Genomic DNA, 14103 nt, shown 5'->3' with positions numbered 1-14103 from the left:
GAAGACTGGCTCCTTCCAAATTTTGCATAAATCTTCCTACTTAGCAGAGACCAAACAGAAGCCACCATGATACAGGGAGCTGCTGCACTAGACTCCCTCCCCTGGAGACCTGGTTTCAAATTAGTCTTTGGTCACAAGCAAAGCTATAGTGCTGGGCCTCAATTCTTGGTGCGCAATGGACGTTTGTCCACATCGTACCACATAATTGCTCATGACTGGAAACTGCTGCTTTGGAAAGGCCTATGTAGGGAGCAGGCAGGGGCCTGGCAGGTTAGAAAGCAGTAGTGGTGATACTGTAGGGGGGTGGTACCCATTATTGAGCCAGACGGGAGTGGTTCAGGTCAGGACTGAGGTACAGCTGTGGAACAGAGCACAGGGGACACTGACATTGTATCTGTATCTGGGCAATGCAGTTCTGATTTTCATAAACATTAAAATTAACCAAAAAAACCCAGCCATTTATTGACTCGCTGCCCTTTACATTTTGGGAAAGCAGAGCAAAATGACTCGGGGGTGGGAGGGGGAAGCCTGGGGAATGAGAATCACCACGGCGCAGATCCCCAGTTGGTATAAGTTAGTCAATGCCACTGATGTCAATGGACCTACACGGATCCCAACAACCCAGCAAATCAGAGGTTAAGTAGTTATGCTTCACTATGTAAATACACCCTGAGAATGTCTGATGGGGTCATCTATAAATCAAACCTAATAAAATAATAAAATCCATTAATCAAAAATGGGAAAGCAGCAGGTCTTTAGGAGGGGAAGGGAACTATACATAAAGTGGCAAAGTAAGCACCACAGTTTGCAGCTGTAACTCCTTGCAGAGTGGACACTGCAGCATTCACGCAGGCCTATGAACAGCAACGTCTGTTTCCAATTCCCCCAATGTGCTACAATGAGAGTGCAAAGTCCTCCAGATTCCTCCCTTGCTTGCAGAGAAGGAAATTGCAAAGGTGGCTTTTTGCCCTGCTCAAAGTACTGATACTTTTCCTACTGTATGGGGTTATGTCTCGTGGGACTTTAAAGCTAGACACACAATACTGGGAATCAGGGCTTGTCTACACTACACCATAAACTAAACCTATCTTAGGTCAACTTCCAGACACAATGGTAATTACTGTGGTTTTTCATGTCCACGCTACCCTGTCGGTGGTGAGCACTCTCACCAGGAGTGCATGCACCTACTTCAGAGGGACAGTGTGGCGGACTGAGAGCCCAGGCTCTCAGCTCCGCCTGGAGCTCCACACTGGGGATCTGGGAGCCCAGCTGGGGAATAGGGAGCGGAGAGCCCAGGCAGCAGCTGGGCTCACAGCTGGAGCCCTCCACCCACCCTGAGGTGACAGCCTGTGCTGTGAGCCTGGCACCGGGTTCACAGCAGGGAGCCTAACTGCCTTTCTTGTCAATTTCATGGCTGCCTCAGGCTCAGAGAAGCAGCAGGGATCACAGCTGAAGCTGTGAAATTGACAAGATAGGCTGGTAGGGGCCAAGCTGTGAAATTGAGTCCTGCAAGGGGCCCACAGCTGGGGCTCTCAACCAGAGTGCCCAGAGTGCAGGGCAGGCGCTCCACCTGTGAGCCCAGGAGCTGTGACATTGACAAGAATGACAGCCAACAGTCGATGTAAGTAACGCAGTGTCCACATGGACATTGTGTCACCCTAACTACACCAAATGTCCTGTGCCTCTCGTAGAGGTGGAGTTACTATGTCAGTGTAGTAGGGCACTTACATCGTCGGGAGCAAGGCTGTAGTGTCAACACTCACATAATTAGATTGACATAAGCTGCCTCACCTCAACCGAACTCTGCAGTGTAGACCTGGCCTCAGTCTCTCTCCTAGGTTCTACAGTCAAGACCCTGTGCAATTGTGCCCATTCCAACTGGAGCATGCTGTCCTTAATGTACATGTATACTAGAAGCTCAGGGAAAACCCACTCTAAAAAAAAAAGTAGCTGAATAAATAAGTTAATAGAATTGATCAGCATTCCCTTCCCCATCCAGGGCAAGATTTCTGCTCCCTTACACCATTCTTGTGGGACTAGGCTTAGCGGGGGACCTGTGATCATTAAAGTTTTACAGTGAAATCCTGGTTCCATTAAAGTCAACTGCCAAAACTCTCATGGAGTTCAATGGGGCCAGGGTTTATCCCTCTATGTTTTCAGTGTGGCAAGTGCTAAAGTGTCTTCAAACCCTAGGAGCAGCAGAGATCACAGCTGTAGACTGTATCTGGCCATGATCGTTCTCTGCAGCTACACGCTAAACAATAGCAGCTGACTCAGAAGAGGAGCGGAGGGCATAGCCATCGAGCCAATGGGGAGCCCAGCTACAAGAGGCTGCCTCTCCCAAACAGAGAATGCGCAGGAACCTCTCTCTTCACAAGGCCCCTTCCTAAAATGAGCTAAGAACCAAGCACCAATCACTAGCCATATTCCCCACAGGGCTTTTCCTAAGCTATCTGATAGCACCCAGATCTGCTCCACCAGGCAACCCTAAACAAGCCCAGGGACTGGCAGGAGCAGAGTAAATGAAGCACTAGGGCTGGGCAATGTAAACCAGATGCCAACCTCAAACTTAGCCATTCGACCACAAGTGCACAACTGGGCCCAAGTTTTCCAGACCAGTGCTTCCCAACCCTTTGGGGTTCATGATAGAGCCATGAATGTCTGGGGGAAAATGTAATTGCTAAGCCAATTTTTGTTTTTATAATTAAAAGACCATTAAGCTAGGCTTAAAAATCACCAGTTTTATTTATGGGTCTATGTCTCATGCTGCTGCTGGTGGCCTCTCTCTGTGCCCTCCACTCCGGCAGGGGGCCTTCAGCTGAGAGACTCCTTGCTGGGGAAGCAGGCAGCTGGAAGCCTCTCAGCTGAGAGGCCCTGCTGGTGCAGAGGACAGAGAGAGGCCTCCAGTGCTGGTAGCAGCAGAGGGGAAAGGGGTTGATAGAGAGACAGGTGCATCTTAAAACTGTCAAGTGATCACGCACTGAAGAACAAGTTTTCAAATCTAACAAGCCAGGAATCCTGAATTTTGGTTAAAGGAGAGTACGAAGAACTCAGTGCTGAAGCTCTAAAAGTGCTACTTCCACTCACTTCCAGGGATCTCAGAGCCAGGGCTGTCAGCAATGGCTCCTGTGAAACCCAAACAGAAATCATTTAAACTTCAAAAACAACTTACGTCTGGTGCTATCAGAGATTCAACCAAACAGTGCGCAGCTCTGCCATTCGAAACAGGCCTGCTCATCTCACAACAAGCTCAGACTGTGTCCCAACACACCCCAAAAGCTGTATTTTCCAGTTATAGTTTTAAACCCCCAGATTAAATCTGATTATATCATTAACAATTTGTATAAAACTGAATAAAGTCACAAAACCATCCTAACTCTGAGGTCCCCTTTGCATCTAGTGTCCTGAGTTGGGAAAAGCAACGGTCTTTGCTTGTGGGGTGCCACCAAGCCTTAACATATCTGTCAGGGAGCCACTATACTTAGATCATCCAGCAGCTCCTGTTAGGAACAGTGGAAAGTCCCCCACATGAAAACACAAACTGAGCACTACAGGAGCTGCGAGGGTACTCAGCTCTTGTGAAAACCTGCCTTTTAACAGGGGATTTTCCACAGAGGGCACAGGCTCAGTGGGGCCTACAGACCCTGAAGAACCTGTGGGCACTAATGCCCCTGCAGTGAAATTAACAGCATCTCTCTGAGCTAACTAATTTTTTTTCTTTCCTATCCAAAAAAGCTCCTGACAAATGTGGTATTTCAGCTGCTCCCATGGCTTTGATTAACCACCTTTTTCGCTCAGAGGTGCAGGTGCATTCACATCTTTGTGCACTGAGCATAGAGTCTGACATTGGTTTTTTTCTCATTTCAATAAGCCCATGCAGCCCCAGCAAGATCAAAATGCCTCACTGGCCCCTCTGCCTCTGACACTATTTCTGCTCTCATATATACTTGGCAAAGTCATTCCCACAAGTGACGGTTTTAACCAGCTTCACCTCACAGCTTTTGTGTTAGGGGTATTAGCTGGAGAACAACAGATTCTAAATCTCACAGCTGTCAGATTCCAGCTGTGCAACTACTGCTCTCCCAGAATTCCTCTGAAGGTTTGCATTTTAAATCCACGCCCACAACACTGATTTCATTAGTGATTGCATTCCTCAGGCCTTTTAGCAATTCTGAGAAGCTGGGTGGTATTGCGGGTTTCTCCTTAAGATGGAGAGCACTGGTTGCCCAAATTGTGGTTCCAGTCTCAATCTTCCAGACCAAAATGCAGGACGTGAAATTTAAAATGATTGGGCAGGAAGTCCAAAATGAGGGACAGAGCAAAATTCAGGGACGGGATCCAGCACCAAACAGATGTAGCTCCAATGACAAACACCTTTAGAACAGCTGAGACTCTGGCCCCAAACTTTATAACCTCAGGCCAAAGTTTTCCAAACTTGGACACTAGAACTGACTGAGAAATAGGAAATTTATTTTGTGAAAAATGCGGACGTTGTTTCCACTTCAGAGTTAGAAACACATCCTATTTCCATTTTTCTCAATATTTGAGTTTTGGGGTTTTTTTGTTTTTAACCAAAATTGGTTTGAAAATTTTCCATGTTCCAAAAACTACATTTTAAATGTCAACAATGATTTAAAAAAATATTTTGATAACCTTTCCAATTAACACGAAAATAAGACACAAAAAATGTCAAAAAATGGAAAATTCTGATCATGACAACAATTTTTCCATGTAAAGTTTCATCATAAAAAAAAAGGCAAATTTTCCCTGAAAAACTTTTGTATGAAAAATTTCAGCAAGCTCTTAGACAAGTAGGCTGATTTCAGATGCTGTAAACTAGGCCAGATGCTGTAAACAAATGCTGTAAACAGCTGAAAATGTTGGGTCTAAGTTTTGAAATTCAACATTCCTGGTGTCCAAAAGGATAAGAAATTAATAACAAATACTACTGAGAATAATAGAGAGACAAGAAGATGGGATTTTTGGTCTAGAGTGGTGTGAGGGGTAAGACCAGAGTCTACTAGCGGCATTTAATAGGTGTGGGGTAGAGCTTGGAAAACAACCTACTTCTCCATGCCAGTTTTAAGGGCATAGTGTCATGCACCCCAGCTGCCTGAAAGCCGCATCAGAGGGCTGAAGGTCTGGGGAAAATTCAGCACATCCATGCTCAGAAGTTTTGAAAGATCTGCCCTGAGCAGGCAGGCACAGGCATGGCCTCCGGGGGCCCATGAACTGGTGAGAGCATGGAATTCTCAAACTCACCCTGTGGAAGCCTAGCAGTCCTGTGCATCTGCAGGTGCTACCAAGGGATGGCAGAGAAAGGCTGCCGGTGCACCAGCCAGGAATGGGGATAGGCTGTAGGAGGTACACCAGAGCCACAGGGGTGCAGGGCAGCTGAGGCAAGCTGGTGACTCTGTGTGAATTAAGGCTGACTGGGATGGCATTAACGGATGCATGACATTGCAATGCTCTCTCTGCTGATTCTACCCAGAGCAGCTCTGCTGAAGGCCAAGGCGCCCAGGGCAGGGGGACATAGCACAGAGAGACCTTTCCTGGGGTGAAGGAGAAACCTCCCCAACAGATTTCAGCTCGCATTCGCTTCATCTCCTCTGTGGGTCCTCAGTACTTACTCTGTACCCTGGTCATAAGAATCAAATTCCAGAGAGGTTTGCTCAAAAGACACTGGCGTCATTGGGCAGGTACTGTTCCCAGTGATCTCGAAGGGGGCTTAGCCTGCACAGAGACCACAGAAGCCCTGAACGTACCAGACACCCAAGTGCACCTATGGAGGTCCTGTATGATCCCTGTGACGCAAAAAGCATGAGGCTCATAAGCAAAGTTGGAAAAATGCAGCAAAACATCAACTCCGTAAAAAGGATAGCGGAGCCCTGGATTTCAAAGCAGTGAAATCACCACTGAAATCGGCTTAAAAATCAAGCTCAGAAAAGCAGGGCTAATACTATAACAAGGGTTTTCTGCAAAACTGTCAGGAGAACCTACCACCAATGTACACTAACACAGACAGCACATGAATGGTGCTCAGTAGGATATTCTCTGAATGAAGGCAGGCATAATGGAGATCTTTGAACCGTGGAATTATGCTGAGTGGTTTCTTTGTTCAGAAGCCTAAATTCACGTAACAACAGAAACTTTATCTTTCTATTACTGAGAGATTAACTGCTTTTCAGAGCAATAATCCAAGGTTTCAAGAAGTCACTGGGCTCATGCCGGAAGGGCAGAAACTGCAGTTTCCATGCAGAATGAATCAGTATCATTTCACGCTATCTAGGACTCGCTAAGAGTTCCTCTGGATTGGAGTCAATACTAAGGGAGCCCCTGGACATCCCGCAGAGATATCCTTTAAATTAGCAGCTGGGTAAACATGCTATAGATCATCTCTTGGTCACATTGGGCTGAGTAGTTAGCAGTGCCTTAAAATGGTAACACACATTCTGTTTATAAACCACACATTTTCTGCATTTCTCTCTTTTTTTGTTTTTGTTTGTTTCCTGGTGACTAAGATGGGAAAACCAGGAGCTTTGCTCTTAAGACTTTACACCTTCTTCTCTACCTGACTTCCCTGCCCTCTGCATCTGTGCCCAGAAGGTGGTAGCACTGCTACTTCTGTTCCTTGCTGGAACACCTCCACCAACCAGGCAACCAGCTCCCCTACACTGGAGGGGCCAGATGAAAGAGCCAGTCAGTGTGAGTGGGGGAAAACAGGACAAATTATGACTATAATCTCTTGCACCATGAGCCATGGCCCTTCCCTGACAAGGCTCCTGGGGCAGCCTCCATGGAGGCAGCACTGCAGTCCAGGGGCCAGCAGAAATCCTTTTCCTTCTGCATATCCTCCAAGACAAGCTAACACGATGAACCTGCTGGGGGACATAGATAGGGAGAGGAGAAGCGCATCACACCCCCAGGGGAAGAACGAGTAGAAAATTCCATGAGTTTATGACCCACAGCATTTTTCCCCACTCTGGTCATGACATCACCATCACCTTCACAGCAACCAACTGTGGTGAGGGCCCTTAAAAAGCAAAGATCCTGTTACTCCCCAAAAACGTCCTCATCAGAGTGTGACACTCAGGCTTATTCCCAAAGAGAACAGCCCCTCGCATCCCCCAGATGGATTCAGCCATGCACTGGTGCCTGGCTAGAGGAGCATTTCACTCACAGACATGCATGTCTAACCATCCTTCTCAGAAGCTACTGTTTTGTTGCTGCAGGAGGTGAAACCTCAGAGGAGTTTTCATGAACAACTATCCCTTCCCCTTGAAGGTGGTGCAAAGGCTTCCCTTTGCCCAGCGAATGGGCACACAGGCAGTCCCCATGTCCTAGCGCCATGGCTCCAAAGGCAGGCCCTGGGGCCTGGAAGCACGCTGTGTGCAGACCTTTAGTTACGCTGCTCTGCAGGCGGTTAGGGATGTGGCTTTCCAAATGAACAGCTATTCATACGGAAAATGAGCAAGAACCCCAGCTTCTTGCAATGGACGTACATATTTGAAGGAAGTGTTTGAATCCTGGAGTACATCCAAGCCTTTTGGACATCATGCAAACACAGTCAACATCTCCCTGGTTCTCCCTTTGCTGGGTGAACAGACATTGCTCATAATTTGTCATTTTACTGAGAATTATTTTTGCTTCTTTAAAAGAAGGGCTTGGGGGAGAGGGGAATGGAGGGCTAGGAAAGATTAGTGCATCTTAGAACTAAATTACATCTAGATTTCCCTTGGATTTCACTCAACGGATGGAAAGAACTATGGCAGCTCCTAACATACACAACTACTCGAAACACACTGAGATGCATGCAAAATGTCCTAATTCAATCCATTTGAAGAAATTATTCTTGGGAAGAGGAAGGTAGTTCACATTGTACTTCAGTTCAGCACCTTGGACAGTTCCCTGTGGACTCAAAGCTTATTTGTAGCTAAGTGGAACAGATGGCATGGGTTGTTATTTCCCCCCTTTTGTAAACATTCTTTTAGTTCCAATGAGCAAGGTGATCATTTGATTATCAATCAAAACTGCATAGGTATAAAAATGTGGTAACACCCCGCCCCATTGGTCAGACAGTAGGATCAAACTGGAAGACCATGAACGTCTGGTGTGCATGGTCTCCATTTCTACATCTAATTGGTTGGGAAGCAGCATTTGCCACAGGCACTGTTTAATCATATTCTCATTCCTTGCATGTTATGGCAAGGGAATATGAGTTATTCAGGTAAGAAAGCCTCTTCCAGCCAAAATACCCTGGAAGTACAGAATCCCCCAAATATGTCATCGCAAGTCCACCAGCTGTGTGATTCCTCTTCTGTGACATAGCATTGGCCACTACCAGGTACCATATTCTTTCTGAATAAGGAGGAACTCTGTTTCCATTCACCAGAGGTCTGCTTTGGCTCAAAAATCCAGTTCATTTGCACCATACCAACAGCAATGATGCCCTCAAGCACGCACGCCCACACACCATCTACTTGGGAGGTATCACTATCAAAGGCTGGCCTCGTTTGGGTCTCCACATGAGGACTTGGGCATCATTGGCATTGGGTTTCACAAGTGCGTTTGGCGGGATGGGTTCCATTCGGCTCAGAATCCGGGGCTGCTCCTGATGAGTCCTTCCCACTAGTCGTGCTCGCTGCCCCAGGAGCTGCAAAGGATCCACTTCAATGTCAACGCGCATCCTCCACTTTATAGTCTGCAGGATGATCTTCTCCTTGGTGGTCATATTCATGGCTACTAGCCACGTGGTAAAGCTTTGATCCCTCTTAATCCTGGTCAGCAGTGGTACATTGCTGTCACTCACAGGGACAGCCCACGTCACGCTGGGGTAAAAATTGTCATTCATACTGACTGAGAACCGGGAGACCTTGTTAGTGGGCCCAACCAAGGTCACCGTTTCCGTGGTGTTCCCGTACCAGGGGTAGCTCACACCATCAGAGTCACTGATGGCTTTTACTCTCCCTTCTCGCAAGTCAGGAAGTTCCCAGCTGGACCTAGGGAATGAAAACGAAAGAACCAGATTATAAACGAAGCTGCAGCAACAACTACTGGGTAGTTCCTGTAGTCTACAGCAGGGTGGGCTGATTTAAATCAAAGCGCTTTAAAATCACTGATTTTAATCATGATTTAAATCAGCAAGCAGGAAACCTTGATTTTCCTCCATTTTAATTGTGTTTTGCATTTGTACTTTTTAGTTATTTTCCTAAAAAAAAGGTTGATTCTCACTGGTTGACAACGATTAAAACACATTGAATTGCAACTAAATATACCCTTTACACAAAATTTAGTGCTTCTTTTTATGAACCAAGAAGATACATGATGTCTATACACATTTATTTAAGCAATTATACAGCTTAAATTACATTTATACAGATTCTTATTTTTTACATTTTCATGATGTTAGAAAATGGTGGCTAATGCATTTCTTATTTACCAGATGATTAATTTTTTTTTACTTGTGCTTCGTGTCAAATTCTGTTTAGATGGGAATTTGAATGCAATTAAAAATGCAAAAACCCCATAGCATTTACATTTTTTAATTAGTTAAATAAAACTACATTAAATGTTCTGGATATACAAGAAGAAAAGTTTATCAAAACAAGATTTGCATTTAGAACTGATTTATTAATGCAAGGAAGTATTATTTGTAGTTAGTAAATGAAACTGATTGTTTCCTATCACTGTGTCCTTCAAGATATCAGATCCCGACAGATCTCATCCTCTCAGACCTAGTTTTTATTAATAGATTGGAAGAGGAAAACAAGCTTTCCTGCTTTTTCATCTTCCTACTAGTTTTTAACTCTGAATGAACTAATCATTGAACTAAACTAGTTAAATACACTGAAATGAAGAAAACATTCTCTCTGCACCTGCAGAATACGCTATTTTTCTGGTTGCAGGTGCTTCGCCCGTGATTTCTATCAGTTCAGTGATTTGACTTTCTTGAAAACTTTGGCAGTAAACATATACTGCTTATGTTTTTAAATGTAATTTATATGATTTTAATCGATTAAATTTAGACCTTAATATATGCTGTCATTTTTAGAAATCTAAATACAAGTTAATTTCACATAAATTGAAATGAAAAAATCCATTTTTAAAAAGCCATTAGTTTTTATCCACCCTGATCTACAGGGCATTATTAAAGACAAGAAGCTCCGCGCCAACACTCACAGGATGAAATGTTTGGCTGAAGAGAGAAGAAAATGGATAAGAGGATAACAATTTCGTACTTGCAATCCTGCTGAATGAGTCATTGCTGCATCATCAATATTGCTCGGCACAGTCTAGATAACAGAGGACAAGCTGAACAACCCAGTCAGATCTCAACTAGTACTTATCCAGCATCTTGATCACGAAATCCCACCCTGCTTTTCAAATGAGTGACCAATTCCTCACAGTACACTGGTGACAGAGACGGTCAGGCTCAGGTTTTCAAGGCCGACTAGTGAGATTTAGCCACACAAATACTCATGTTCGTAACAGATTTAAAGGCCAGAAGGAGCCATCAGCTCACCTAGTCCAGTGGTTCTCAACCTGCGGCCCAATCAGCACACAGCAGTGGCCCGTGTGACAGCCTCAGGGCCATACAGGTCATATATATACATTGTGTGGATGCAGCCCACATAACACAGATAGCTTCATATGCGACCCACAATGGTAAATAGGTTGAGAACCACAGACCTAGTCTGACCTCCAGCATATCACAGGCCATGCATTCCCACCCAGCACCTCACGGTAAACCCAACCACCAAAATGAGACCGAAGTATTACAGCCCACAGGAGATTGGAGTATTATGTGCAACAGGCATAGAACAGGAGGGACTGAGGTACATCAGGACCTGAGGCTCCCGCAAAAGCAGGGAAATGAGGAAGTGAGATAGACCCAAATAATCCTGGCAGGTGACCCACATGCTGCAGAGGAAGGTGAAACACCCCAAGGTTGCTGACAATCTGACCTAGGGGGAAATTCCTTCCCAACCCCACACTTGGTGATCAGTTAGACCCTGAACATGTGAGAAAGAAACATACAGCCAAGCACCTGAGACAGAGTATGTTCAGAGCCACCTCAGAGCCCTGCCCCCCCCCAGTGTCCCATCTCTGGCCATGGTAGCCCTGATGGTTCAGAGGAAGATGATAAACAAAAAAATCCCACCCCTGAATACACTGGGGGGGGGGGAGAAACCCTCCCTAACCCCTGCAGGTAGGCAGCTGAAACCCTGAAGCATGCGCTTCAGAAATACGAGACACATACTGGAAATGAGCCCCAGGGCTTCTGAGCCTTGCCCCCTACCACCACAACCAACCCTGTCATACAATCACAATAAAAAATCTGTTCCACTATCTCCTAAAACTAATTAAGTGCTTTGCCCCACAACTCTGACTGGGAGGCTGCTCTAGAACCTCACCTCTCTGGTGGTTAGACACCTTTTCATTTCCAGTCTGAATTCGTTCATGGCCAGTTTATATCCATTTGTAGTTGTGCCAATATTGTCCTTTAGCTTAAATAGCTCTTCACCCTCCCTGGTATTTACCCCTGATGTATTTACATAGAGCAGTGAGATCCCCTCTCAGCCTTCTGTTCGCTAGACTGAACAAGCCAGGCTCTTCCCGTTCCTCCCATAAGACAGGCTCTCCATTCCCCTGATCATCTTAGTAGCTCTTCTCGGCACCTGTTCCAGTCTGAATTCATCTTTCTAGAACACGTGTGATCACAACTGTACAAGGTACTTCAAATGAGGTCCTACCAATGCTTTGTTCAATGGCATGAACACCTCTCTATCTCTACTGGAAATGCTTCGCCTGATACAGCCTAAGATGTCACTGGCCTTTTTCACAGCCACATCATATTGGTGGCTAATAGCCCAGTGATTGACCCACACACCCAGGTCTCTCTCCTCTGTTGCTTCCAACTGATGAGCCCCAGCTTGTAGCAGAAATTCTTATTATTAGGTCTTCAGTGCATGACCTTGCACTTTGAACTACTGAATTTTCATCCCATTCTGTCACTCCAGTCTTCGAGATCAGCCAGATTTTCCTGTACAATACTACTCTGTATTGACAAGGCCTCCCAATTGTATACCATCAGCAAATTTCATTAACACACTCTTACTTTTTCTGGCAAACTTCACTAGTAACCTCCCTCCAGTCGGATAATTCACCCATCAGCACAACCCATTGTCTTCTCCCCTTTAGCCAGTTCCTTAGCCACTTAACAATTCTGTACTGATCCCATCCTCCCTAACTTAACTAGTAATTTCCAGTGTGGTAAAGTGGCAAATGCTTTACTGAAGTCCACGTATACTGGATCTACTGCACTTCCCCTATCTAAAAAAAGAGTTATTTTTCAAAGAAGCAAATCAGGTTAGTCTGGCATGATCTATTTTTGGTAAACCCCTATTGCATTACATCCCCCTTACCATTTATTTGCATTAATTTAATGGTAATAGGAACTGTGTGGCTAAATCCCCTAGCAGGCTTTGAAAACCTCAACCTAAGTGATCGTGACCCAAGTGATAAGATAAGTGACCCAAGGCCACACAACAAGTCAACAGCAAAGCTATTTCCTGGAGTCCAGTTTTTTGCCTTAGCCACAAGAACCTCCTTCCCTATTGTAACAAAGTGGCCTTTGGCAGGACACTACTGAGAGTATTAATTTAGGACAAGTAGGGCAGTCACAGCCCAAGGCTGGGGGTCCTTCACTACTAATGCACACCAAACCAGACAGACAGAGAGGACTTTGGTTTTACCCCACTGGCTAACCAGAAGTCACACAAGCAATTCCCTCAGACACTCCAGTTTCCCAGTATCACCACCAGGGGATAAATGATTATGAAAACCAATACCCAGGTGGAAAAAAAAATGTTTCTCCCAATCCCAAAGGACCAAGCCCCAGACCCAGGTCAATATACCAGTCACATCTTACCCACAAATCATGCTGTTGCCAATCCTTTAGAATGTAAAATCTAAAGGCTTATTCATAAAAAGAAAGAGATATAGATGAGAGTTAAAACTGATTAAATGGAATCAAATACATACAACAATTGCAAGGTTCTTAGTTCAGGCTTGTTTCAGGCTTGACGGGATTACTGACGATTTAAACCAATCTAGTCTCTGGGGTACAAACATCCCAGCTTGGATGGGTCGTTCAGAGCTTCAGTTTCAAGTACAGTTCCTCCAGAGGTCAGAATCAGGATGACAAAATGGAGGGGTTTCCAGGGCCTTTTATATCCTCTGCCACGTGGAAGGAAACCCCTTTGTTCTTACTGTGGAAAATCACAGTAGCAAGATGGAGTTTGGAGTCACATTGGCAAGTTACATGTCCATGCATGACTCAGTTTTCAGGCGGCAGCCATTGCTTACATGAGATCTTGAATGTTCCCAGGAAAGCTCCTCAGATGTGGATTGGAGTCTTCCAGGGTCCATTGTCAGTCAAGTGTTTCTTGATTGGGCACTTACTCAGAATAGTTCTTTCTCAAGAAGCTGACCAAATGCTTCACTGGTGCTACTTAGAATCAAACACATTGAGATACAAGTACATAGCCATATTCATAACTTCAACTACTAAAATCAGACACATATACAGACAGCATAACCATAACCAGCAAATTACAACCTTTCCACAGACCCCTTACTCGACCTCCTTTGTACAAGATTTGGTGCAACTAGAGGTCCTTGGTTGCAACAATGATCTATATGGTCACAGTTCACATCAATAATGTCACACCTATACACTAACATGAGCGCAAAGAGAAGAAAGGTCATTCAGCTCGGGAGCCATTTCCCCACCGCAGGGAGCAATCAAGTGCCTCCTCCAAGAACAAGTTCAAATACTTGGTTTCTTTGCAGATTCAAAATAATTGTGGACGGAGGCCTTTGCTTTGCCAACACAACTGTAAATTAATTTGACTGCAGTCTAATTGGTTGGGGCAAATTTCACTTCTGAGTCCATTAGGTCATGCTCTCCCTCATCAGCTCTCTTCTGGGGAAAGTGGCCCTTTCTACCTGCCAGAGTTGCCGCTCATCTACTCCATTGACAGCATGATCCAGGAAGCAGTTGCCAGAGTTCTGGGGCTAGGTAGTGAATATTTTTATTGT

The 14103-nt window shown here is 45.1% G+C and overlaps 1 protein-coding gene across 1 annotated transcript in view; it reads right to left on the bottom strand.

Annotated features, from left to right (window-relative positions):
* Positions 1-437: 437 nt before the first annotated feature.
* Positions 438-14103, bottom strand: part of FAM78B (family with sequence similarity 78 member B) — a 33725-nt gene continuing 20059 nt past the window's right edge. The window contains exon 2 of the mRNA XM_039483091.1: positions 438-8999. Coding sequence (XP_039339025.1) covers positions 8477-8999 — 523 coding nt within the window. The 3' untranslated portion in view covers positions 438-8476. The remainder of the gene's footprint in view (positions 9000-14103) is intronic.

This window comes from Mauremys reevesii, linkage group 8 (genome assembly GCF_016161935.1).
Source record: "Mauremys reevesii isolate NIE-2019 linkage group 8, ASM1616193v1, whole genome shotgun sequence".
In the NCBI taxonomy this organism is placed as follows: Eukaryota; Metazoa; Chordata; order Testudines; family Geoemydidae; genus Mauremys; species Mauremys reevesii.
Note: the sequence above shows the minus strand (reverse complement) of the source record. Positions and strands in the feature narration are given on the sequence as shown.